Source organism: Sus scrofa, chromosome 4 (assembly GCF_054392235.1).
Source record: "Sus scrofa isolate SSC_HxYL_T2T_F1_AM1 chromosome 4, Sscrofa_HxYL_maternal_Yorkshire_Landrace_v2.0, whole genome shotgun sequence".
NCBI lineage: Eukaryota > Metazoa > Chordata > Mammalia > Artiodactyla > Suidae > Sus > Sus scrofa.
In genome coordinates, this window is record NC_139386.1 from 16,707,738 (window position 1) to 16,732,753 (window position 25,016).

The following is a 25,016-nucleotide window of genomic DNA, read 5'->3' on the forward strand; positions in this document are numbered from 1 at the left end:
CATCACCCTAGAGAACCTTCCCATCTTCCCAAGGCATGATAAAATCCTTCGCTTCATTACACTCCAGTAGTATTTGTATAAATTTCTTTGGAATAGCTCTTATCTAATTGCATTACAATCATAATGCATAATTATACTTTATCATTGTATCCCCAGCACTCAGCACAGCGCCCGGCAAAACATACTTGTGATGAATAATGACTAACACTTATTGAACTCTTACTATGTGCCAGCCACTGCACTAAGTACCTTGTGGGTTAGCTTGATTATTTCATGATTTCTCACACAGCCCTATGAACAAGGTTTTGTTAATGTCTGTATTTTGCAGGACAGAAAACTGAGCCTTGGAGAGGTTTAGGACGTTGCCAAGGACACACCACTGGTAAGTAGTAGAACTTGTATGTGAACCCTTGTTTATCCAACTTGTCCTCTTAATATTAGTTATTTGTATTTCTTGAATAAATGAATGAATGAATGAATGAACGCAGTCAGTTATTTAAACAGTTAACGTGTGTATCTTTAACCAGCTGCCTATAGCCATTTCCTTGGTTTGGAAAAGGGAGCGGAGACTTGTTGGCGGAAGTAATGGTATAAAAGATGAGCATGATGGGAGTTCCCACTGTGGGTCAGCAGGTGAAGAACCTGACATAGTGTTTGTGAGGATGTGGTCTCACTCAGTGGGTTAAGGATCTGGCATTGCTGCAAACTGTGGCATAGGTTGCAGATGTGACTTGGATCAGGTGGTCCTGATTCAGCCCCTAGCCTGGGAACCTACATATGCTGCAGGTGCAGCCATTAAAAAAAAAAAAAATTTAAAAAGATGAGCACAAAAGCCTGAAGATAAGAAGATAAGGGGGTAGACAATCAGAGAAGTGAAAAACTTACCCCAGGATGCAGGGTAGTAAGTGACAGAGTCAGGATTTGAACGCAGATATGTTTTCAGCATGGGGGCCCTGAACCCTGGCTCCCACTTCCAGCCCCTTCCTTTACATCTCTAGGGAAGTCCCAACACTCAGGGGTTTCTGGTGTTTCTAGTTGCAGGTTTAAGGAGTCAAGAGGGAGCCCCATGTTCTTTGTGCAAGGCCACCCCTCCCAAGCCTCCTCCCTACCCCACTGCCAGCAGCCACGAGGTGTCCAAGCTCTGGGTCCTTTTTTGGCCTCCATCTGACCTTAAGAGAAGTGAAGCAGATATTCCAGAATTCTTTGTGCTCCTGGCAAGAGCCCTGTTTCTTCTTCAACACTCACAGTTTTTCGTTGTTATTGCGTTGGGTCTATAGGATCAATCTCACTGCGTTATTGCTGTTTACACCAGTCTCCACATAGACCCCATGTTCTGAGGACACCCCTCATTTCTCTGACCTTTGTCCCCAAACAGCTCAGCACATCCCCTTCCATGAGCTTATTAGGTACACCTCCCTGGCTCTTGAAACCCTTTTGCTGTTGCTCTGGGACCTGCGATCAGCCATCAGCAAAATCTCCTGTATCCTTCACCATCTTCCTCAACTCTTCACTCTCTTCTTCCTACAGCCTGGATCTCACCCGAGGGCATGGTTTTCCCTATAACCCCTTCCCACAGTCCTCCAGGCACATTGGTCCGGATGTGGGGTAGGTTTCCTGTGTGCTCCCCATGGCCTTCTAGACAATTTCACTGTTTCTTCACTAAAAAAGCAAGACTGCAGCACATGGAAGTTCCCAGGCTAGGAGTCAAATCAGAGCTGCAGCTGCTGGCCTACACCACGGCCACAGGAACGCCAGATCCAAGCCGCATCTGTGACCTACACCACAGCTCACAGCAACCCGGGATCCTTAACCCCCTGGGCAAGGCCATGGATTGAACCCTCATGCATCCTCATGGATACTACTCAGGTTCATAATCTGCTGAGCCACAACGGGAACCCCAAAAAGCAAAACTTAAAGTTCTCTAAGTAGCAGTTGGAGTAGTGACCATATTCTCTCAGACACTTTGAGGACTTCAGGTCTTGGCTCATTGTCACTCTCTCCTGGCCCAGTTCTTGGTGATTTCAGTGTCTGTGTAGAGAATCCAAATGCTCTCCACTGTTCTTGCCCATCCTCTTACCTGAGCCATGAACTTCCCTGGTCACACCCCAGAACAGTGCTGCCCAGTAAAATTGTCTGGGCTGATGGAAATTCTCTTTATCTGTCTTGTCCAATACACCACTCGCCACACATGGCTACTGGATACTTGAAATGTTGCAAGTGCAATGAAAGAACTGGATTATAGGCTTTAATTTTAATAATTAAAATTTAAATAGCTGCCTGTCATTGGTAGCTACCATATTGGACAGCACGCCATGGGCTATGGAATCACCCACCACTCATTGTAAGAATCCCATTCTCTATGACCTTCTAATTTTCCAGTATCATTCTAGTTCCTGACCCCCATGCTTACTTGACTTTACTGAGGCCTGCCATCCAGGGGTCCTATGACTTGTTTCACGGTCCCTTATTTTGTGTCCTCATGTCCTTTGAATCCAGCTTCAACTCCATGGTCCTTCATTGTAGTCATTCCCTGTTCACAGCCTCAACACTCTTGCCCCTTTCTCCATTGAAGGTGCCCCTCTGAGCCTCAATCCTTGTTAAATCCAATTCTCTGCTCTCTCTTTGAATCTGAACTTGATGCTGAATGCGGTTGGAGCCGAAGAAGAGGACTTGGTGTGTCACAAAGGTGGAATAAAGCCTTTAAAAGCATCACTTTTCTGGACGGCTCTTTCAGACCCTATCCATCCTCTCTCCTGATACCTCTAGTATTCTCCCTCCCCTCTCTCTCAGTAGATAAACGTGATTCCTATTTCAAGGAGAAATCTTAAACAGAGGAAACTTTCAAACCTCCCACTACTTTTTCTACCAATTTCCCCACATCTTGGCACATATGATCTGCCTTCCTTAACATTACTGGTTGAACTGTTCATGTTCCTCTTTGGGGCTGCCTTCTCTTGTTGTGCTAGATTTCATCCCCTTCCACTTTTCAAGAAAATCATCACAATTCTTCCCTCTCTCTCAGGCAATCGCCAATGGCTCATTTGCATCAGTATACACATGTGCTATAATTTACCATCTGCAGGGCTTAGCATTTGCTGTTCCCTTTACCTACCATGCTGTTCCAGTCCATATTCACAAAACTTGTTTCTTTTTTTTTTCCCTTTTTTAAAAAAAAAAAAATTATGGTCACAGTCAAACCTGCAGCATATGGAATTTCCCAGGCTAGGGGTCGCATCAGAGCTGCAGCTGCTGGTCTGTGCCACAGCCGCAGCAACACCAGATCTGAGCTGCATCTGACCTATGCTACAACTTGTAGCAATACCAGATCCTAAACCCACTGAGTGAGCCTAGAGATCGAAACTGCATCCTCACAGAGACAACACTGGGTCCTTAATCTGCTGAGCCACAACCGGAACTCCAAAACTTATTTCTTCATTTCCCTTGGATGTTTGCATAAATATCACCTGCTGAGTATACTATTTAAAATGGCAAAAATTCCCCCTCCTTATCTCATTTAAAATTTTATTCATAGTACTTACCATCCCGGCTCTATTCATTTGATCCTCAAGGGCAGGGATTTTTCATCTTTTCTTTTTCCTTTGCTGTGTATCAGCACCTAGAATCATGTCTGGCACATAATGGATCCTGGTGAAAATTTGTTGAAAGAACTAGGCAGTGACTTGCCTTCTCTGACCTTCCTACTGGTTTTGTAGCAATGGTGTGACTTTTCCTTACAAAGAGGGACAGCTATTCAGAATGCTGTTACCACTGCTCTCACTCAGGAGTTCTTAGAGCAGAGCTTCTCAAAATTTAATGTGCATTTGAATTATCTGGGGATCTTCTTAAAATACAGCTTCTGCTTCAGCGGGTCTGAGGTAAGGCCTCAGATTTTGCATTTCTAACAAGCTCCCAGGTAAGGTAGATGCTGCTGATTCAGACCCCATTTTGAGTAGAAGGCTGCTTGAATCATCTGAAGCCTTGTTCTTCTTTCTCTTTCTAATAACATAGAGTGAGAAAAAATATTTACATGACATATTTACATATTTACAGTGTAAACATGACTCTGATTTCAAGCAGTTCTGTGGTCAGTGGCTCTGTAGCTGCAGGTTACAACATTTGTATGGAGCGCTTCATCTGTCACTATATACACCAGGGGAGGAAATGTTGGCTGCTTAGGCTGTTACATGATGACTGTCCATTATTCTGCGAAGAATGTGTGTGTGTGTGTGGGGGGTATGAATATTATTATGGATGCTAATAAGTTTCCTAACAATTGCCTAAAGCGATTTGCCATGTTTTGGCATGAAATCAATGCAAAGACAAGTCCTGCCTTTTTGCCCAGATTATTAGGATTACATCACTCTTTTTCCATCTAGAGAATAATGTGGAGTGTTTCCTATGATAATCGCCATCATCAATTAGTCTTCAAATCATAGTCTTTGTATATGACACAAAGAGGGGCAGCTTGGGGGAGGGGACCAAGTAGAGACTGGAAACCAGCTAGCACCTCCTTGCCATGCCAGCTGCTCTGGTTGGGGTTTCATTGCCTTTTTCCCCTGGAAGGGGTGCCGTTTTGCAAATTGAATAAAGGTATCTGATGTTTGATGGCCTGGTCATAAAGCTAAGGAGAGCTGCAAAGGAAAGGAGAGAGCGCTGAGCACAGTACTTTGATTTTAGGGCTGTAGAGGTACTGAAGGTAGAGCACCTGTCCCAGTTCTCATCAACATCCCCATCATCATCTAACATTCTTCGAGGACTTACGATGCACAAGGCGTTTTCATGCATTGTCTCATTTGTTCCCTACATCAACAACCCCCCAAATTAAGTAGTCTTATTACCATCCTCCTTTACAGACATGTAAACTGAGACTTGGAGAGGTTAAGCAACATGTTTAGCGTCACAGAGCTATGTTAAGTACACTTTTCACAACTGTAAATCATGACCCTCCAGCAAATATTAAATAATCCCATGGCAAAGATTTGACTTAACTCACTAATTAGTGAGGAAACCAGTAAGATGTTAAAACTTATCCTGGGAGCATTAGAGAATTTAGGTACTCGCTGGTGATTTAACAAATAAATATAAAGGAAAATGTCGTAGGCTGTATAGTAGTCTCCCCAAAGATTATGTTACTTTACATGTAGATAAGACTTTGCAGATGTGATTAAGTTATGGATTTTGAGATGGAGCGATTATTCTGGATTATCTGGGTAGGTCCGATGTAATCGCAAGCATCCTTATGAGAGGGAGCCAGGGATGTTAGAGTGAGAGAGATGCAGAAAGGAAACGGAGACTGGAAAGATGTGCTTTGAAGATGGAGACGGGGCTACAAGCTACTGAATGTAGGTGACCCCAGAAGCTGGGAAAAGTCAAGGAAACAGATTCTCTTCTAGAGTCTCCAAAAGAAACCAGATCTGCTGACACCCAATTTTAGCCTAGTGAAACTGATTTTGGACTTTTGACTTCTAGAACTGTAGGATAAATTTGTGCTGTTTTAAGCCCTAAGATGTGATCATTGTTATAGCAGCAGGAGGAAATTAATACAGAAAATTACTGTATTAAATAGAAAGCTGGTTAATGTCCAACAGGGTCATAAAACCATAACACTTGGAACTAATTCTTCTACCAGAGTTAAATTATTGGCATCTCTACTGGACCTAAATTTACAAGTTAACCTCTGCCCCTACAAAGATGAAAACTGTCCAGTCAGTAGAAAGTCAGGCTGAGCGCTACAGTGAAAGAATGCCCAGTAATCTCTTCTGTGGATTCCCAAGTTTAGGATACTCCTTCGGATAGCAAGGAAGAAGAGGATCAGGGATTTGAATCAGACTTTTTTAAGTGCAGAACTTCTGCTCTTAACCCTTAAGGGACATATCTTCTCTATAATATTGGTTGGTAGGCTAGCAAGGCAACCCAGGACAAAGAAGACTATGCATAGGAATGAGAACACAACTTAAACATTCCCAGGGTTGGAGTTTCCGTTGTGGCTCAGTGGTAACAACCCCACTAGTCATGGTTCACTCCCTGACCTCACTCAGTGGGTTAAGGATTCGGGGTTGCCATGAGCTGTGTTGTAGGTGGCAGATGCAGCTTGAATCCTAGTGTTGCTGTGGCTTTGGCATAGGCCAGCAGCTAACAGCTCTGATTTGACCCCTATCCTGGAAACTTCCATATGCCGCATGAGCGGCCCTAAAACAAAAAGGCAAAAAAAAAAAAAAAAAATTGCCAGGGTTATTCCCTAACCAGAGGACTGCAGAAAAAGCCTTTCTCCTTTCTTAATGCTACTGGTAGAAATTCCTGCTCTAGCTCTCTGAAAACTTAAGGTCAAGTTTTTAATACATTGTTTAGATAGGTTGCTGGTTGGTGTAACTGAGAGATTGGACGGGAAACTGAAATACACTCTCTACTCCTCCCTGCTTTACTCAGGAGCAAAGGTCCCTGAAAGTCCCTACTTTAAAAATATACCGCTTGGTTTGGCATCATAGTACCTTATCCGGTAAATGCTTGATAAAGTTTGAATTCCATGTGGTTTGGTGGAAGGGGGAGGTGGAGACTTTGAGGCTGGGAAACAGCCAGCAGGAGCAAATGAGTGATGTCAAGAACTAGCACAGCATTCTTTCTTTCTTTCTTTTTTTTTTAAAACGTTCAGTAAGAATTTATTCTGTTTATAATTATTGTAATTAATGATATATTTGGACTAATCTCTTTTTTAAAAAAAGTTTTATTGGAATATAGTTGATTTACAGTGTTGTGCCATTTCCTGCTGTACAGCAAAGTGACCCAGTCATATATATGTATATGTTCCCTTTCTTATATTATCTTCCATCACAGTCTATCACAAGAGACTGGATATAGTTCTCTGGCTACCATGGCATTCTTAAGAGGTGGGGCAGTGAACATCCTGACTCTAGTTGGGAACTTTTATAGGCAAGTGGGATCTGTGGTTGGGCAGGCAGAGTGTGGCCAGTCTTGAATGAGGGCTGGGGAATGTAGGTTTACCTTGTAGGGCAATCATTCTTAACATTGATTGAGCATTAAAATAAGCTAGGGAGAGTTAAGAACTGCTAATGCACAGATCTTGTATTAGTTTATTCGAGCTGCCATAACAATACCACAGACTGGGTAACTTAAATAGTAGAGATAAATTTTCCCACAATTTTGGAGGCTGGAAGGGCAAGATCAAGGTGTCAGCAGGATTGATTCCTTCTTAAGCCTTTCTCCTTGGTTTGTAGGTGGCCATCGTCTCTCAGTACCTTCACCTGGTCTTCTCTCTGTAACTGTGTCTAAATTTTCTCTTATAAGGACATCAGACAGATTGCGCTAAGGTACTTCCTAAATAACTCATTTAAATCACCTCTTTAAAGACCCTGTCTCCAAATACAGTCACATTCCAAGGTACTGGGGTTAGGACTTCAACATATGAACATGGCCGGGGGTTGGGGTGGGGGAGACACATAATTCAGCCTATAACAGACCCCATTAGAGAGTGATCTGGGTGATCAGGAATGGGGCTGAGGCTTTGGAGGAAAGCTGTTTTAATGGATTCCTAGGAATGAGAACTATTGCTATGGGGTCTCTAGTGTAGGCAACTGGGCGTTAAATCTGGGGGTGATGGGGACAGAGCTGTCTGCTGGTGAAAGCTTTGACTCAGTTCCCCCCTACTCTCACTAATGGATGGATTTGGGAAAATCACCCAGATGTGTTGAACTTCAGTGGTTTCATCCGTGAGTAAAGACAACACTCTGCCTGCCTTCAAGCTTGAGGCTTTTTCAAGTTTTATGATTTCTTATTGTGGAGGCAGTTGTAAGATCAATTTATGGTGGTGGTGAGGGCCGGAGAGGATAGGAAGAGAGACAATTTAGAACTGCTTCACTTAGACCAAGTGGTTAATTTTGAATTGGGTGAAACTAAAGTCCAGAGAAGTTAACTGACTCATTCTAGGCCACAGAATGTTAAACAGAAAAGCCACGTCCAGGATCCTATCTTTCTTTCTTTCTTTTAAAAAAATTTTTGGCTGCACTGGCAGCATACGAAAGTTCCCAGCCTAGGGGTCCAATCAGGGCCACAGGTGCCAGGCGCAGCCACGCTAGATCCAAGCTGCATCTGTGACCTATGCTGCAGCTTTGTGGCAACATAGGCCAGGATCCTATCTTTTGACCTCCCATTAAGGGTCTTTTCTCCTGGCCCACCTGGCCTCATCACAGCTCATCAGTGCGTGGGGAGGAATGGGGACCCCGTTCTCTGTGCTTTCTGTTCCTTCCACTCAGGAACACCTCATTATGGAAAGCAGCCCCATTAACCTCAGATCCCCTGTTCCTGTGCTCCTTATTTTCCTTTCCAAGGGGCTGAAATGCTCTGGCTTAAGGGTTGGCCACGACCCTCCTTTTAATTTTTTCTGTTAAGACTTGGTCAGTAAACAGTAACATAAACCCAACCCAACAAGGACCAAGCCAAACAGAAACTTATTGGTCCAGGTAGCTAAGAAGCCCAAGGGCAGCTTCGGCTTCAGGCAAGGCAACATTCAGGGCTCGCCTGATGCAATTGTATGGTGTCTCCTGGTGCGGCTGGCATCTTCTTGCCTCAGTCTTAGGCTTTCCACGTGGTGGCAGGGTGGCGGCTCCAGCCCCTGAATCCTCTAGGTTTCTGGTACAGCAGGAAAGATGCTGTCCCTTTCTCAGCAGCTCAAACCAAAGCCATAAAATTAAATAATTCAAAAAAAAATTTACTTAACGCTCACTCTGTTCCACACACTGCTCTATAAGCTGGGGATACTGAGAGGAAGGGACAGAAGACCTGCTGGTGGTCATGGAGCTTTCACACGAGAGCATTTGTGCGCTCTGATTGGACTGTTTCTGAACACGTGCCATCTGTGAACCAATCACTGTAGCCTGGAGATGGGATGTCCTGATTGGCTTTGGCTGGGTCATGAATGCAAGCTTAAAGAATGTAAGCTCCCTCTATTTGCTTGTAGGCACCAACTCATAATTAATGACTATGGTGTCTTCCCAGGGCATAACCCTGAGACTTGCCTGTAATAAGCAGAGAAGAAATGACATCAAATGAGTGACTGAACAACTGAATAAATAAGCAAAAGAGAGAGAAAGTGCATGATAGGCAATTGTATAAAAACTCATTCGAAGGGGACAAAACCAAACAAATCAAACCATAAAATGATGCCAATCAGAAAAGGGATATAATATTCACTGTAGATTGTATGCCAAAAAAATAAAAAGATATTTGCAAGGTATGTTTGGTAGTAGGACAAGAAAAATCCCTTTCATTATACAGAGGAGTGTTAGAAACGAAACTGTAAGGGGTTCCCATTGTGGCTCAGTGGGTTACCAACCTGACTAGTATCCATGAGGATGTGTGTTCAATCCCTGGCCTCAGTCAGTGGGTTAAGGATCCAGCATTACCATGAGCTGCGGCGTAGGCTGGCAGCTGCAGCTCCGATTCAGCCACTAACCTGGGAACCTCCATATGCTGCAGATGTGGCCACAAAAAGCAAAAAAAAAAAAAAAAAAAAAAAAAGAAACCACCTGAAGTTTTAGCTATTTTCAGAGTTGTCCCTGGGGGTTGATACACCCAAGGGTCTTACCCCAGACTCACACTTCACACTTTGAGGAGTCTGTGAAAGAAGTAATGGAGACAGCTAACAGTCAGCAGATAAAATATGTTGATGTCATTATGCAAATGTCTGCCACGCTCGCTTTTTCCGTGCTCACTGTCTCAGCCTACTGTGGCAGCTAGGAAACATTTCTCCCCACTGTCTGATGGTCTTGGGCACAGCTGCCGAGTTCCTTTGATGGCAGCTGCCCTTGATGTTCACTTAATGCAGATTTCAATTGGTAAAAAAAGTTCAAGGCAGGAAAGAAGTCTAGAAGAAAACCGTATAGCTCCAGAACCTGTTAGCACGTAAAAGAGCCTGTTATTGGTCCTAAATTCTAAAAGTTTGTTTCCATCTATCTTGTACAAAACCTAGGTGGGTTAACACTTGTAGAATGTGTATAATTTTAGTCATTCCACTACTTGAGGAAGGACATATAGAGGATACATCCATCAGAAGATGCAAACAAATTATTAAGAGGCTCCTACATTTGAGCAAGAGCTTAAAGGAGATGGGTTCAAGTATGAAAAAACCAAAGATTTAAAGACATGAGCAAATGCTATGAATTCAGAAAGGGCATAGAAAAAGATGCCTATTCCTCAACTTGTTCATTGAGTGTTGATAGACTCAAATAAGGGGGGCACCTATGAAATTTCAAAAAGCTGAAAGAATTACACATGTTAAGTGTGAGTGATTTCAAACAATGATAACCAACACATGGGATTCATTATCTTTAGATGTAGGGATATATCATTGTGTTTTTAATTTCCATTTTCCTAAGATCAGCAACTTTCCTTTTGCTTGTTTTCCAACCGTATCTCCACTTTGGTGAAATATTTGTTCGTGTCTTTTAGCCATTTACTAATTGGATTGTTGGTTTGCTTTTTTGCTGTTGAGTTTTGAGAGGCCCTTTTGATACAAAGCATTTGTCAGAAATGTGACTCACAACTATTTTCTCCCTAGTCTGCAGCTTGTCTTTTCATTTTCTAAACAGGGTCTCTCGGGACAAAACAAGTGGAGGTTTTCAATTTCCATTTAGAAAAGCCTGACTTCTACTTGAGAGTGCTGGGCATGGCCACTCCATTGGTTATCGCTCATGAGGGCAGATCACGGGTCTAATTCCTGTTTGGTTGTGCTCACTCAGCCTTACAATAGCTCACCCCCATGGGCTTAACTCTATTCAGTGGCCACAGGTCAGTGTTTTTCAGGACATCACAAAAAAAAGATGAGCTGAGAAAATGTGGTTCACTGCTGAGAGAACAACTTGAAGGCAAGTCCCCACTGATCCGGAAAGTGATCTGCAGCATCACCCCCTTCTTAGAAAACTGGAAAATGCACTATCATCAGGAGAGAGTGCAAGCCAGTATTCAAAATGCCAGGAGGCTTCTGGGGCCATTTCATCACAACGTAAAGCAACAAACAGACGTGAATTCATGGGGTGAATTTAACCAATACAGAGAGCCAACACACACATGGAATTCAAAACCAGAAATAATCTCAGGTTGGAGGCATCCAGTGCCCTTGTCTATACTGATTGCAGTCACCAGATCAAAGTCAAATCCACTCCATGAGGCAAATGCTGCCTGGGCTCAGGGTGAGGGCTGCTGCCATGGAGACCACAAGAGGGGAGATTTTCTGACATGCTGCTGGCATGAAAGGAATGGATTACAGTTCCATCTTATGTAAATTTCCATTGGGAAGAAAAAAGATTAAAAGGAAATAATCATGCTTTAGTCATTCTCATATAAGGTAATAAGATCCTTTAATTCCTTCTTGGAAAAAGAGGCAACAGCTGTCCTGTCATAAATTGTAAGACACTTTTACTCGATGTTTTGCAGGAACCCAATCTTTAGCTGAAATTTTGACCTAATGGTTGCACTGAGTTTCTGTTTTTAAGAGGAAGATAGATTTTCTTTAAACATATGACATAACCCCATTGGCCCCAGATGGGAAGAATTAAAGCACAAGTTGTACCAATCTCAATTTCTGAAGTGGACAGAGAAATTTTATCCTTCCTGCCTCACTGTGTCCAAGCTGAGTGGGTCTGAAGGAGGGTGTACCTTTAGGTAAACACTCTTTCACAGGGTCATCAAGTGAATGTTAGATGCTTCCCCCTACAGCCGTTATTCTATTTTCATTTGGCTGCAACACCCAACTTTCACGTGAGCTCTACCTCACCCCAGCTCTCAGGACATGTGGTCACTTTAACGAATGACAGTATCTCATTTACACAGCTTTTGATGTCATTCTATTATTATTATTTATGATGATGATAACGATGCTGCTTCTCCTTAGGAAGGTGTTAAAGCTGATAAGTGGGAGCATCAGGATTGGAACCGAGGTGGTCTTATTTCAGAGTCCATAGACTCAAGTCTTCCTGCTCTCTGCTTCTGTCAAGTTGAATGTCTATCTCTGATCTCCACCTGTAGCCCAGAATAACAGCTCGCCGTGGTTGTTTTTCTCAGGGGCATAGGAGAAGTGCTGAGTGTTTTTTAGGTGAATCATTTAGAGAAGCTCATCTAATTTTGGGAATTCTACTGGCAGCTTAGGGTAGGGGAAATTTTGTTTTTCCCTGACCCCCTCTAGGAGGAAGAGAAAAAGACGGTGAGAAGATGAAATAGAAATGACTGTTTTTTTCTCTTTGCTCAGTTAATGGATAGGAATCTTGCAGGGTGTGAAGTTAAGAGTAATTCAGGGAACAAAACTTCCAGCTGTCAGAGATGGTACCCAGTGTCTAGGTGCACCTGCCTGTGAGCCCAGAAAGAGCTGGAAGTTGAATGCTTTGCTCAGATCCCTAGGAGGAGCCAGAACTCATGTATCAGAGGTGTTTAATACTCATGAGAGCAGGGTTTTGTCAGTTTTATTTGCTGCTGGATCATTAGCAGTTTTGTTTCTTTTTACGTTCTCCCCAAACACATTGCTGACTGTTCCCACTGCCCCTGTCTCCACAACTTCACCAAGGTTATTGTCATCAATGTCTGACATTTTACCAATCCAGTGAAGACATCACAGTTCTTTCTTTTAATAAGATATACTTTAGTTGCATTTGAAAGTGCTGCCAGTTCAATGTTAAATGATGGCTGTGACATCATTTGATTCTGATTCTACTCCTAATTCTCTGACTACTCTTTCTTTGCATGATTTCTGTTCCTTTGTTCACATGGTGGGTGGGGTCCTCTGGGGTCCCATCTTCTGGTCACTATTTGTCTTGTTTGCTTCCTTACCTGAGCCCTGTGTTTTAGCTCACAAATGGTCACATGATTCAGTCAGGCCAATCAAAATCTTCTCTGGGAATTTTGTTAGAATTATCAGGAAGGCAAAGTCTCCTTTCTTGGAGACGACTGGCTTTAAGAATCACATCAGTCTGGAGCTGCTAAACATCCATCTTCTCTAGGAGCAGAGAGCTAGTCTGAGAATAGAGTCAAAACTTGGGAAAACAGGAGTTCCCGTCGTGGCTCAGTGGTTAATGAATCCGACTAGGAACCATGACGTTGCAGGTTCGATCCCTGGCCTTGCTCAGTGGGTTAAGGATCTGGCATTGCTGTGAGTTGTGGTGTAGCTCGCAGGTGCAGCTCGGATCTGGTATTGCTGTGGCTGTGGCATAGGCCAGCAGCTACAGCTCTGATTAGACCCCTAGCCTGGGAACCTCTGTATGCTGCAGGTGCAGCCCTGGAAAAAGACAAAAAGACAAAAAAAAAAAAAAAAAAAAAAAAAAGCACTTGGGAAAACAGTGTGAAGAGGCATGTTGTCATCATGTTGCTCCTGGATCCAGCCATATCTGAAGCTTAAATTAATCCTGTATTCTAAAGCTATATGAACTAATATTTCCTTTTTTAAAGCAGGTTCAAGTTGTGTTTTGACATTTGCAACCTAAGGTTTTGAAAAATATACCTTCTACTGTCTTCCTATGTCCAGTGTGGTCCTTGCAGCTACAACTTCCTCACACTGCCAGAGGGGTTAATATAAGATGGACAGTGGGCAGTGCCATTTCCCTTTTTAAGATCTGCCAGTGGCTCTGCAGAGCCTACTGGGGGAGGCAAACTCAAAGACCTTGAGGGAACAAGCAGATGGTGTAAATGAGGGAACGAGGCCAGGTGGAGGACAATACAAAGTGGTTCATTGGAGATAAACGCCCTGCCTCCAGTGGTTATATTCAGAATGCAAACACCGTGTGTCTGTCAAACACAACATATTTGAAGGTTGGGTTTGGCCTCTAGGCTCTAAGTTTGGAAACATTGGCCTATGTTGCAATTTCAAGCTCCTGAACACAGTCCAGGAAGCGTTTGTGAACAAGCCCCTGGCAGTTCTCAAGACGCATTTCCTGCCATTAGATGCTCTCTTAATACTAAATGGGTGCCGGCATTTTTTTTTTTTTTTTCATTGTCTCATGTGTTTGCTTATACTGTTCCTTTTTCTGGAACCTCATTCCACCCCATCCTTTCTATCACCATCTTCATCTTGCTAAATCTGACTTGGTCCTCAATATTCATATCAGGTATTATCAGTTCCAGGGAGCCTCCTCTTGATGGGACAGGGATCCTTCCTCTCTGCTGGCCCTAAGCTTCTCTGTCACTAAATCCAATATGCATACCAGGCCCCATTAATTGCTTACCCACAGTCACTCCTTCTGTCATTTACTTGCTGGCAGAATTTGACTCTTAACAAAGGCTGAAAACACTTGATACTTTCTTTCTCAGCTCATCTTCAGCTAAGGTCTAGGATGTGATCCAATCCTACTCAAAGGGATGAATGGGAAATCTACTAAGGGATTCTTGGGGAAATTTTTACCTCCCTCACAACAAAGGAGTGTTGCAGAGAACACCCTTCCTTTTCATTTCTTCCACTGAATGCAGTTCTGTGAGAGTGCTATTTGGAGCTGCAGCAGCCATCTTGTAACTATGAGGAGAAAGCCAAGAGACGCATGGAGAGGGTGAAGCAGATCCCTGCAATCCCTGAGGGGCTAAACCAATCTGGGCACCTTCTCTTTCAGACTTCTTTACATATGAGAGATAGTAAGAGCCGCCTGTTGCCTAAGTCACATTTTAGGGGCTCTTCTCTCACTTGCAGGTGAATATATGCTAAATGATTCAACATACTACATTTGCCTTTGTGTTTTTCTTTTCTATTATTCTGTAAGTTATTTGTGGGGAAGGATGATCTCATACTCATATTTTTATCACTGATGTCTAACACAGAGTAGGAACTCAGTAAATGTTCATGGATGTGTTTATTTTTCCATAATTTTCCCACTGGGACATCCAGTAAACAGTGTGTGCCAATGCCTGTCCCATTTAGGAGATAGCCCCTGAGTGCTGGGGAGTGGAAATATGTCAGAGAATCTTATATGGGTAATCCCCTGGGGATTTAAGGGAAGGGAGGATCTGGTACGAGTATTACGTCATCTCAGTGGAATTGACTAGTGCTATTCAAATTGTTTATTCAGACCTTATGAAGGCTTACTACAAAGCCTAGCATGTGTGTCAGATGAAAGGTGTATTAGTTGGGGAAGGGAAGAGGTTCTGGGTGCCTGCAGCCCCCTTCTCCATGTTGGGCCCCTCTTGTGTCCTGCTGTGATCTGCTAAGGCCCCTGTTCTGATTCCGCCCACTGGGCTCCAAGAGACAGAAATGATAGCTGCTTCCATAACCTCAAATCCATCCCGCCCCCCACCCCGGACTTCTCTTGATCCTTAGCTACTGCCTAAACTCTGTCACTAAAAGTTGGAACCTGTCCTCAGCTACTTGGAGGTTTATGAGATTCCATTTTTATTAAAATGTTTAGAGCATTACACTAGCTTTGGCTAAAAATGGTGCAGCAAATCCAAAAGGCACAGTTACTTTGGAGAATCCATTTGGCAGCCCCAGTCCTCTAAGTACATACATTTAATTTTAAGGTTCGTGACACAAATCAGTTGAATTCATCATATCAGGTGGAGCCCAGGTATTTTGGAAACCCCTGTAAACTAAGAGCAGGCACTCCTATATGGGCTTTGGGCTGTTTCGTTCTTACTTATAAGGGAGGAAAACTGCTTTAGATCGCAACACTGACTCACAGGGAAGACATTTCTCTTTCCACATTCCCATATCCATGCTGACTTAAGCCCTAATCACCTCAGATCTTCCTGACTCTGAATTTTAGATAGTGGAATCAGACCTTCATGTAATCTGGAGTCTCAGAGTTTGGAACATCTGCAACCAGGAAAGTGCCTTAAATTACAGTGTGGTTATGGGGGAGGCTACTACGGTGATAACATTTCTAGACCATCAGTGACCCCACACAAAAGAAGCTCAGTGTCTGAGTATGTGGGAGTGTGTGTATTCTCTAAGGAGAGGAGGTTTATATTTCCTTTTTTTTTTTCCCGTGACCACCAGCATGCTACTGTTTAAGAAAAGTAAATTCAAGTCTTCAACCTAGATGAATTACCACCCGTGGCCAACAAACTACCCTATAGCCTCAAATTTTGTTTTTGGCTGAGTTCTCCCTTATCTCTGTGGTTTCCCTGAATCTTGTCTCTTCTCCAAGGAAGCAGTATTCTCTCTCTCTCTCTCTCTTTTTTTTTTTTGGCCTTTGAGGGCCACACTTGCAGCATATGGAGGTTCCCAAGCTAGGGGTCGAATCGGAGCTGTAGCCGCCAGTCTACACCACAGCCACAGCAATTCAGGATCTAAGCTGTGCCTGCGACCTACACCACAGATCATGGCAACGCCAGATCCTTAGCCCACTGAGTGAGGCCAGAGATTGAACCCGCAACCTCGTGGTTCCTAGTCGGAATCGTTTCCGCCGTGCCACGAAGGGAACTCCATGAAGCAGTATTCTTGAAGCCCCTACAGTTTGAGTCTGTTTTTTCTCCCATACCCCATGCAACTTGGGTTGGAAAGACGCATTTTTTTTTTTTTTTGTCTTTTGTCTTTTTTTGTTGTTGTTGTTGTTGTTGTTGTTATTGTTGCTATTTCTTGGGCCGCTCCCGCGGCATATGGAGGTTCCCAGGCTAGGGGTCGAATTGGAGCTGTAGCCACCGGCCTACGCCAGAGCCACAGCAACGCGGGATCTGAGCCGCGTCTGCAACCTACACCACAGCTCACGGCAACGCCGGATCATTAACCCACTGAGCAAGGGCAGGGACCGAACCCGCAACCTCATGGTTCTTAGTCGGATTCGTTAACCACTGCGCCACGACAGGAACTCCGGAAAGACGCATTTTATTTCCTCTTTGATCAACACCATAACTTTGAGATCTTTATACTGTTCCCTTTTAGCCCGTGCCATCCCTCCATCTACCCATCCATTCAATAAATGTTTGTTGAGCACTTGCTATCTACCAGGAATTTTTCTAGGAGCTGAGGATGCAGTGGTGAACAAGCCACGCATGTCCTGTGTGTCACAGAGATTACAATAATAAACAAATAAAACTAAATACACTGTCAGACAGTGAAAGCGCTATGAAGAAAAAATTGCAGTGGCCATGAGCCCGGGCCTCTCAGATCCTCCTTCTGCAGGGTGTGTAAGTGATGGGGAGCTCTAACTGCTGTGTTTGCCTGAGACCAAGCTTCTCAGGGTCTGTTCCCCATCAGTAAGTGAGCATGGCAGGCACACTAAGATAGATGCAGGACTCATTGATGGGAAACTGTGGCTTGAATACACTCCGAAGGTCTAGTGGAAATTTTCTTAGAAGTGTATTATAGTTTCAGACCTTGCCCCTTCCCTCCCTCCCTTCCTCCCTCTTTTCTCCTCCTTCCCTCCCTCAGTCCTTCCCTCTCTCCCTCAATCTGCTGTCCTCCCTCCTTCCCTTCCTTCCTTCCTCCTTCTCTTCCTCCCTCCCTCCTTCCCTCCCTTCCTCCCTCCTTCCCTCCCTCTCTTCCTCCCTCCCTCCTTCCCTCCCTTCCTCCCTCCCTCCCTTCCTCTCTTCCTCCCTCCCTCCCTCCTCCCTCCTCCCTTCCTCCCTCCCTCCCTTCCTTCCTCCCTCCCTTCCTTCCTTCCTCTCTTCCCTCCTCCCTCCCTTTCTCCGTTTCCTCCCTCCCTCTCTTCCTCCCTCTCTCCCTCCTCCCTCCCTCCCTTCCCCCTCCCTTCCTCCCTCCCTTCCTCCTCCTCCCTCCCTTCCCCCTCCCTTCCTCCCTCCCTTCCTCCTCCTCCCTCCCTTCCTTCCTCTCTTCCTCCCTCCCTCCTCCCTCCTCCCTTCCTCCCTCCCTTCCTTCCTTCCTCCCTTCCTCCCTTCCTCTCTTCCCTCTCTCCATCCCTCAGAAGCAGACCTTCATTGCAGCTCTTCCAGCCCATCCCAGTTACCTCTTTGTACTTTCTCATGTTTCCCTTGATAAAATTTTGCATTTCTTATTCCATCTCGGCATCTTTTTTCTAGAGGACCTGGACTAACACAAGACTAATGCAGCCTGAAAGAAGACAGTGTGACTTGGAGTGGGAGCTACTTTAGATAAGTGGCCAGGAAAAGCCTCTCGGGAGAAGTGGCATTTGTTTAGGGTCTTGATTGGAGTGAGGGGATGACTCATGCAAACACCGCAAACACCCAGGGGAGGTGCACTTCAGGCAGAAGGAGGAAGTGCGCCTGAGGACTCAGAGCCTTGGCTTTCTGTGGGGTCCCTTAAAACTGCTGAGGGGTGAGGAGTGAAATCAGGCAGACCTCTGGGTTCCCTCCAAACGCACTCTTTGCTTTGCATATTTATGCCTTCTCCGAAGAATTCAGATGAACAAAAAGTTCCAGGTTTAAAATATAAATACTCCGAAAACCACTGTTCGGGTGAACTCTGTGATCTCTGCTCTGTTTTATGACTCTATCAGTTCATTGGCCATGGGAAGAATGGGCAGTGGAGGAAATTGCCTCTATTTGAAGCCTAATTGTTCCACAGAGATACTGGATTAGTGCGAGGCAGGTGTAGATAAGGGGAATTAGTGTACGTGATTAAAGGACTTGATGCGTGGAGTCTGGTAGAGAGAGTGAGGGCTTGGTAACGTGACAGAATTTCAAGCTCTGAAGCCCTGAAGTGGGATGGCAGCCAGAGGAGACTGGCATATGTCAAGGAGGCAGAAGGTGACAAAGGATGGCCTGGAGGAGGTGGGGGTAAAATGTCCTGCCTGTGTAGCAGAGAGATGTCTAGAAAAATGGTGGAGGGTGACAGCTGTGCTTGAGGACTTTGGTTTCAAAATGTAAAATATTAATATTGCCCAGAGGAAAGGTGACAGGATTTACCTGTTGTGGGGGAGGAGGGTTGGGTGGGGTTGATAATCTCATTTGTAAAAATTTCCTGGCACTTTAGTACTAGAACTTTATACCCCCCAGCTCCCCCGATCCTCTTGCTGAGTTTTCAGTAGAAGGAGGCTGGCAGCATGATGCAAAGACTGAGTTGGATGTGAGATGCTTTTTTCCTCCTCCAGTCCTTTTTTTTCTATAATTGAAGTATAGTTAATTTACAGTGTTGTGTTCAAGTGTACAGTAAAATGATTAGTTATATTATATATATTTTTTATTTCAGTTTCTTTTCCATTATAGGTTATTATAAGACATTGAGTATAGTTCCTTGTGCTGTATGGTAGGTCCTTGTTATTTACCTATTTTATATACAGTACTGTGCATGTGTTAATTCCAAACTCCTTTTATCTCCCCTAATCCCCATTGGTAACCATACATTTGTTTTCTATGTCTGTGAGTCGATTTCTGTTTTGTTAATAAATTCATTTGTATTTTTAATTCCATATATAAGTGATAATGTGACATTTGTATTTCTCTTTCTGACTTATTTCATATATGCTTAGTATGAAAATCTCTGGGTTCACCCATGCTGCTGCAAATAGCATTATTTCATTCTTTCTTGTGGTTGAGTAATATTCTATTGTATACTTATGCCACATCCTCTTTGTCATTTGTCTGTCCGTGGACATTTATGTTGCTTCCATGGCTTGACTGTTGTGAATAGCGCTGCTATGAACATTGGGGTGCATGTATCTTTTCGAATTAGAATTTTCTCTGAATATATGCCCAGGAGTGGGATTGCAGGATCATTTTGTAACTCAACTTTTAGTTTTTAAAGAAACTTCCATTCTATTCTCCATAGTGGCTGCACTGAATTACATTTATACCAACAGTGTAGGAGGGTTCCCTTTTCTCCACACCATCTTTAGCAGTTATTACTTGTAGACTTTTTAATGATGGCTATTCTGACTGGTGTGAGGTGATACCTCGTTGTAGTTTTGATTTGCATTTCTCTAGTAATTAGCAATATTGAGCATTTTTTCATGTGCCTGTTGGCCATCTGTATGCCTTTTTGGAGAGATGTCTATTTAGGTCTTCTGCCCATTTTTTGATTGGGTTATTTGTCTTTGATATTAAGCTGTATGAACTGTTTGTATATTTTGGAGATTAATTCTTTCTTCCTAGCTTAATTTGCAAATATTTTCTCCCAGTTCACAGGTTGACTTTCCATTGTGTTTACGGTTTCCTTTGCTGTGCAAAAGCATTTAAGTTTAATTAGATCCCATTTGTTTATTTTTGTTTCTAATTCCACTACTCTAGGAGACAGATCCAAAAATGATTGCTGTGATTTATGTCTAAAATTGTTATGCCTAAGTTTTCCTCTAAGAACTTTATAGTATCCAGTCTTACATTTAGGTCTGTAATCCACTTTGAGTTAATTTTGCATATGATGTTAGAGAGTATAGCTGTAGTGTTTACCTATAGCTGTCCAGTTTTCCCAGCACCACTTACTGAAGAGACTGTCTTTTCTCCATCGTATATTCTCACCTCTGTTGTTGCAGATTAATTGACCATAAGTGAGTGGGTTTATTTCTGGGTTCTCTATCCTCTTCCATAGATCTGTTTTTTCTGTTTTTGTGCCAGTACCATACTGTGTTGATTACTGAAGCTTTGTGATATAGTTTGAAGTCAAGGAGCTTGACTCCTGCAGCTCCATTCTTCTTTGTCAATATTGTTCTGGCTACTTGGGGTCCCCTGCTCTGCTTTAAAACTGTGTAGGGAATGCCAGAACAACTGATAGGAAAGTTAATGTATAACACGCTGAGATGAAGATGTGTTTACCCAGTGAGAACTCAGGGAATCCTTGAAGAATACTTTCGAATTGTTTGTAAAGAAGGGGCTCAACTACAGTGGCTAGAACACACAAGAGTTTATTGTCTCATGTAAAAGCGTTTTGGAGGAAAGTAGTGTGGGACTGCTAAGGAGGCTCCATGAATTATGGGAAACCTACAAGCCTTCTGTCTTTCTGCTCTGCCAGGTGTACTTCCATCCTTACAGTCCAAGATGACTGCTAAAGCTCCTGCCATTATATCTGGGTTCTAAGCAACAGGAAGGAGAAATGGAAGAAGGTCTGCCCTGTCCCTGTTAAGATTCCATTCAGACCATTCCATAAAGCCTTTCTGCCTATATATTATTGTCTAGGACTTAGTTTCATGGGCACACCTCACTGCAAGAGAGGTTGAGAAGTGAATGATACTGTTCTTGGTTTAAAATTTAGGTTTTAGTTCATAAAGAAGAAGGGGAGAATGGATTTTGAGGCAACTAGCTGTCTGAGTAAACTAAGGAAAACTATATACATACTTGAAATGGAACACAGCAGTCATTCATTTACTTACTGAATCATTCATTTACTGACTCATTAATTCAACAAATATAGTACTTCGGTGCTGGGGATCTGAGAATGAGTAAGGCACTATTTTTGCCCTCAGAGTACTCCTTAATTGTGTAGAGATAAGGGCACTGGCAAATGAGTAGTGATCTGAAAGATGGTTCTCTGTACAGTGATAGCCAACATTTAACTCTGGTTGTGTTGGGGAGCTTTGCAGAAAAGGATACACATGAACTTGAACTTAGAGAATGACAGAGATTCTTTAAGAACAGATGGGGAAAAGGCATTTTGAGATGGCAACATCTGCAAAGTCCTGTTGGTGTGAAAGAGTATGAAGGACCCATTTGGGAACTTCAAGTACAGCCAGAGTAGAGCTGAAGAGATGGCAGAGATGGGCAATGAGACCCTTTCGTGGTCTGCTAAAAATTTAAACAGGTGCTGATCTATTATAGTCTATTTGGTTCTAATACATCACTGAAGGCAGTCTGAGGCATTTAGACCTTATCCTGTAGCTAACAGGGAGACATAAATGGGTTTGGGGTTATGGACTGTGGGCTGAAGTGACATTGTGCCAGTTCTGGCCTCAGTGTTTCTGCTCATCCCACTGGGACCTTCCGTCATGGGAAGAATATGCCCATTTCTTAGGGTTCCTTCAGCCTAGGCTCCAGAATAAAATTCATGGGGCAGATCTGAACTTGACACACAGCTTGACGCTGAACTACCCTAGCCACCCCTCAAAGCTATGAGCAACAAGTAAATGTTTATTTTGTTTGCCTCACAGATTTATAAGTGTTCCTCATCACAAGGCAGCATTTTTGAGGTAGAAGCCTATTAATACACCTTGTAGTTAAATTTCTCGCTATCATCTCATACTGTGAGTGCTAGACAGGGGGTGTGGCCAAGCCCACCTGTTTGGTATACCAGATGGCCTTGGAAATAATGGGAGGGAAATACCACACAAAAGCGGCATTCCGTAAAACAAGGATGTGAGCTCATCAGGATGTGAGGGCTGACAGTCAGGTGAATGCCAGGGTTGGCTTAGCTCAGGGCTTCTCAATCTCAGCCATACTGACATTTTGTTATGGAGGGGCTATTCTGTGCATAGAAGTTTAGAAGGCTCCCTACTCACCAGATGCTGGTAGCTCTCTCTCCCCTAATGTGTGACAACCAAAAATATCTCTAGATGCTGCCATGTATTTCTTGGGTGGCAAAATCACTCCCAGTTGAAAACCACTGATTTAGCTGATTTAGTTTTTTCTGTTAAAGATAAGCATAGAAAACAACAACAAATGACATCATTTATCGAGCAATAACGGAACTCCAGACATTTTGTTAAACACTTTCAGGAATTAATCTAACTTGGAAAGTATATTAATTAGCTAGGACTGCCATCACAAAGTTCTGCAGACTAGATGGCTTACACAACAGAAATTTATATTCTTACAGTTCTGGAGTCAGATCATGGTGTTAGCAGATTGGTTTCTTATGAGATTTCCCTGGAGTACCTGTTGTGGTTCAGCTGGTTAAGAACCTGACCAATATCCATGAGGATGCAGATTTGATCCTTTGCCTTGCCCAGTGGGTTAAGCATCTGGTGTTGCCGCATGCTGTGGCATAGGTCACAGATGTGTCTCAGATCCTGCATCGCTGTGACTGTGAAGTAGGCCTGCAGCTGCAGCTCCAATTTGACCCCTAGCCCTGGAACTTCTATATGGTACAGGAGCGGCCCTAAAAAGGAAAAAGAAAAAAGACCTCTCCGCCTGACTTGGAGGTGGTGTCTCCTCAGATGGTCCCTTCTCTTTGTGTGTCTGTGCCCCTCTTCTTACAGGGATTTTTGAGATTAGGGCCACTCTAATGACCTGATTTTTACTTAATTAGCTCTTAAAAACCAATGCTTTAAAGACATTCATGTTCTGAGGAACAGGGGATTAGGACTTCAATGTATGAATTCTGGGGGGCAGAGTACGGCCAGAAAAGAAAATTTGCAAATGAGGAAACTCCAGACACAAAGGTGAAGTAACAGGTGCTTCAGGAACACATTTAGAATGTGAAAGAGGCTAGACTAACCTAACTCCAGAATCTGTGCTTTTGACCCTATTCCATGTGGCCTCCCCAAGAAATGAATCTTGTGAAGGACTCAGGAAAGTAGTCACTCCACAAATCTTTTTTTTTTTTTTTCCTGTCTTTTTAGGGCCACACCTGCAGCATATGGAAGTTCCCAGGCTAGAGACTGAATTGGAACTGCAGCTGCCAGCCTACACCACCTACACCACAGCCACAGCAATGCCAGGTCCGAGGCACGTCTGTGATCTACACCACCGCTCACGGCAATGCCGAATCCTAACCCATTGAGCAAAGCCGGGGATCAAACCTGCACCCTCATGGTTACTAGTTGGGTTCATTACCGCTGAGCCACGATGGGAACTCCAGGCACTACGAAACTCTCATGCAACGAATTTCTCGCTTTCTTTCTTTTCTAGTGGGCTCGTGCCGGTGCGGTGCTCACTCCCCTTACACACCTGTGAATGGGAAGAATCCCCCCAACAGTAGCTTCTCAAGCTATGTAGGTCCTAGGAAACTCTTAGTCACTGCAGGGTTGGTTTGAACAACTCAATTCACTTAGTGAAACTATGTTGCTAGACCCTGTGTCTCTTTGATGGTAGAGATCAAAAGCCTTGAAAATTTCTACCCGTTAATCTAGCCATTACAGTCCTTGGAATTTATCCTTAGGAAGGAATCAAATATGTGTACAAAGCTGTACGCATAGTATATTTGATTTTAGCATGATTTGCAAGAGCAAACATTGGATAGATATTGGATAAATAAATGACAGCATGTCCATATGGTGGAATGTTCAACTTGTAGATGAATATTTTCTTTCAAGGGAAAAACTTCATGATATATTATTCTTTGAGAAAAATGATTGGAATGCCAGTTACAGTACAATCTCAGTTTCTGAAACAGTGCATGGATGTCCCTACTCTAGCGGACATGTAGGGACCCGTAGGATGCAATGGAAATAAATTGTATCCTTGGCCTCCTGCTGTCCTGTCAAGCTTTTCTGTAGTTTTTGTCTTGCTCTTTGATAAAATTGGACTTCATTGGTCATTTTTAAACACTCTATGAAACAATTATCCAGTTACTTCTTTCATAAAAGCCCAAACTCCTTGGTAATTAATAGGTCCACTCCAGCACGAGCACTCGGCATCTCCCATGTTCGTTGAAAATGAAAATTTCGCATTTGGAATGGATAAGGAATGAGATCCTGCTCTATAGCATGGAGAACTATATCTGATCACATGTGACGGAACATGATGGAGGATAATGTGAAAAAAAGAGTGTATATGGATGCATGGCTGGATCACTTTGCTGTGCAGCAGAAATTGACAGAACACTGTAAATCAACTATAATAAAAATATTACAAAAAAAGAGACAATTTCTTCCCTCCCTCGGCTCAGCTGACCCCTGGAGTGAGAAGGGTGTGGGGCTGTTGTGTCTCTTTCTTTACTTGGTGCCTCTGCTTCCCCTCTTCCCCGAGCTTCCTCTGGTTCCTCCAGGATTGGAAAGGGGGAGAGAGGAGGAAAGAGGCAGGGAAAGACTTAGCGGACTGGTGTTGTTCAGCTCTCTGGCTCTGAGAGTTGATGCATCTTCTCAAGCCTTCCTTCCTTCCTGGCTGGTTCCTTCTTTGCAACCAGCCTCTCCCTCTTCCTGGCGGGCACCTGCAATTTGCTCCCCTGGGAGTTGTGTCTCCTCTGATTGTTCCTGCCTGACTTCTTCACCCCCCAGCGTCTGGTGGTACACCTCCTCGGCTGGTTCCTGCTC

General features: G+C 43.5%; 1 protein-coding gene across 4 annotated transcripts in view; it reads left to right on the top strand.

The window, feature by feature from the left end:
• Window positions 1–25,016, top strand: part of LOC110260230 (uncharacterized) — a 229,119-nt gene that overhangs the window by 40,008 nt on the left and 164,095 nt on the right. For all 4 annotated transcript variants that reach the window (XR_014843407.1, XR_014843408.1, XM_085021774.1 and 1 more), the window contains one exon: window positions 329–382. Coding sequence is in view for 2 of the 4 variants with exons in the window: in XM_085021774.1 (XP_084877900.1) it covers window positions 329–382 (54 nt within the window). In the remaining 2 variants the exon portion in view is untranslated. The remainder of the gene's footprint in view (window positions 1–328; window positions 383–25,016) is intronic.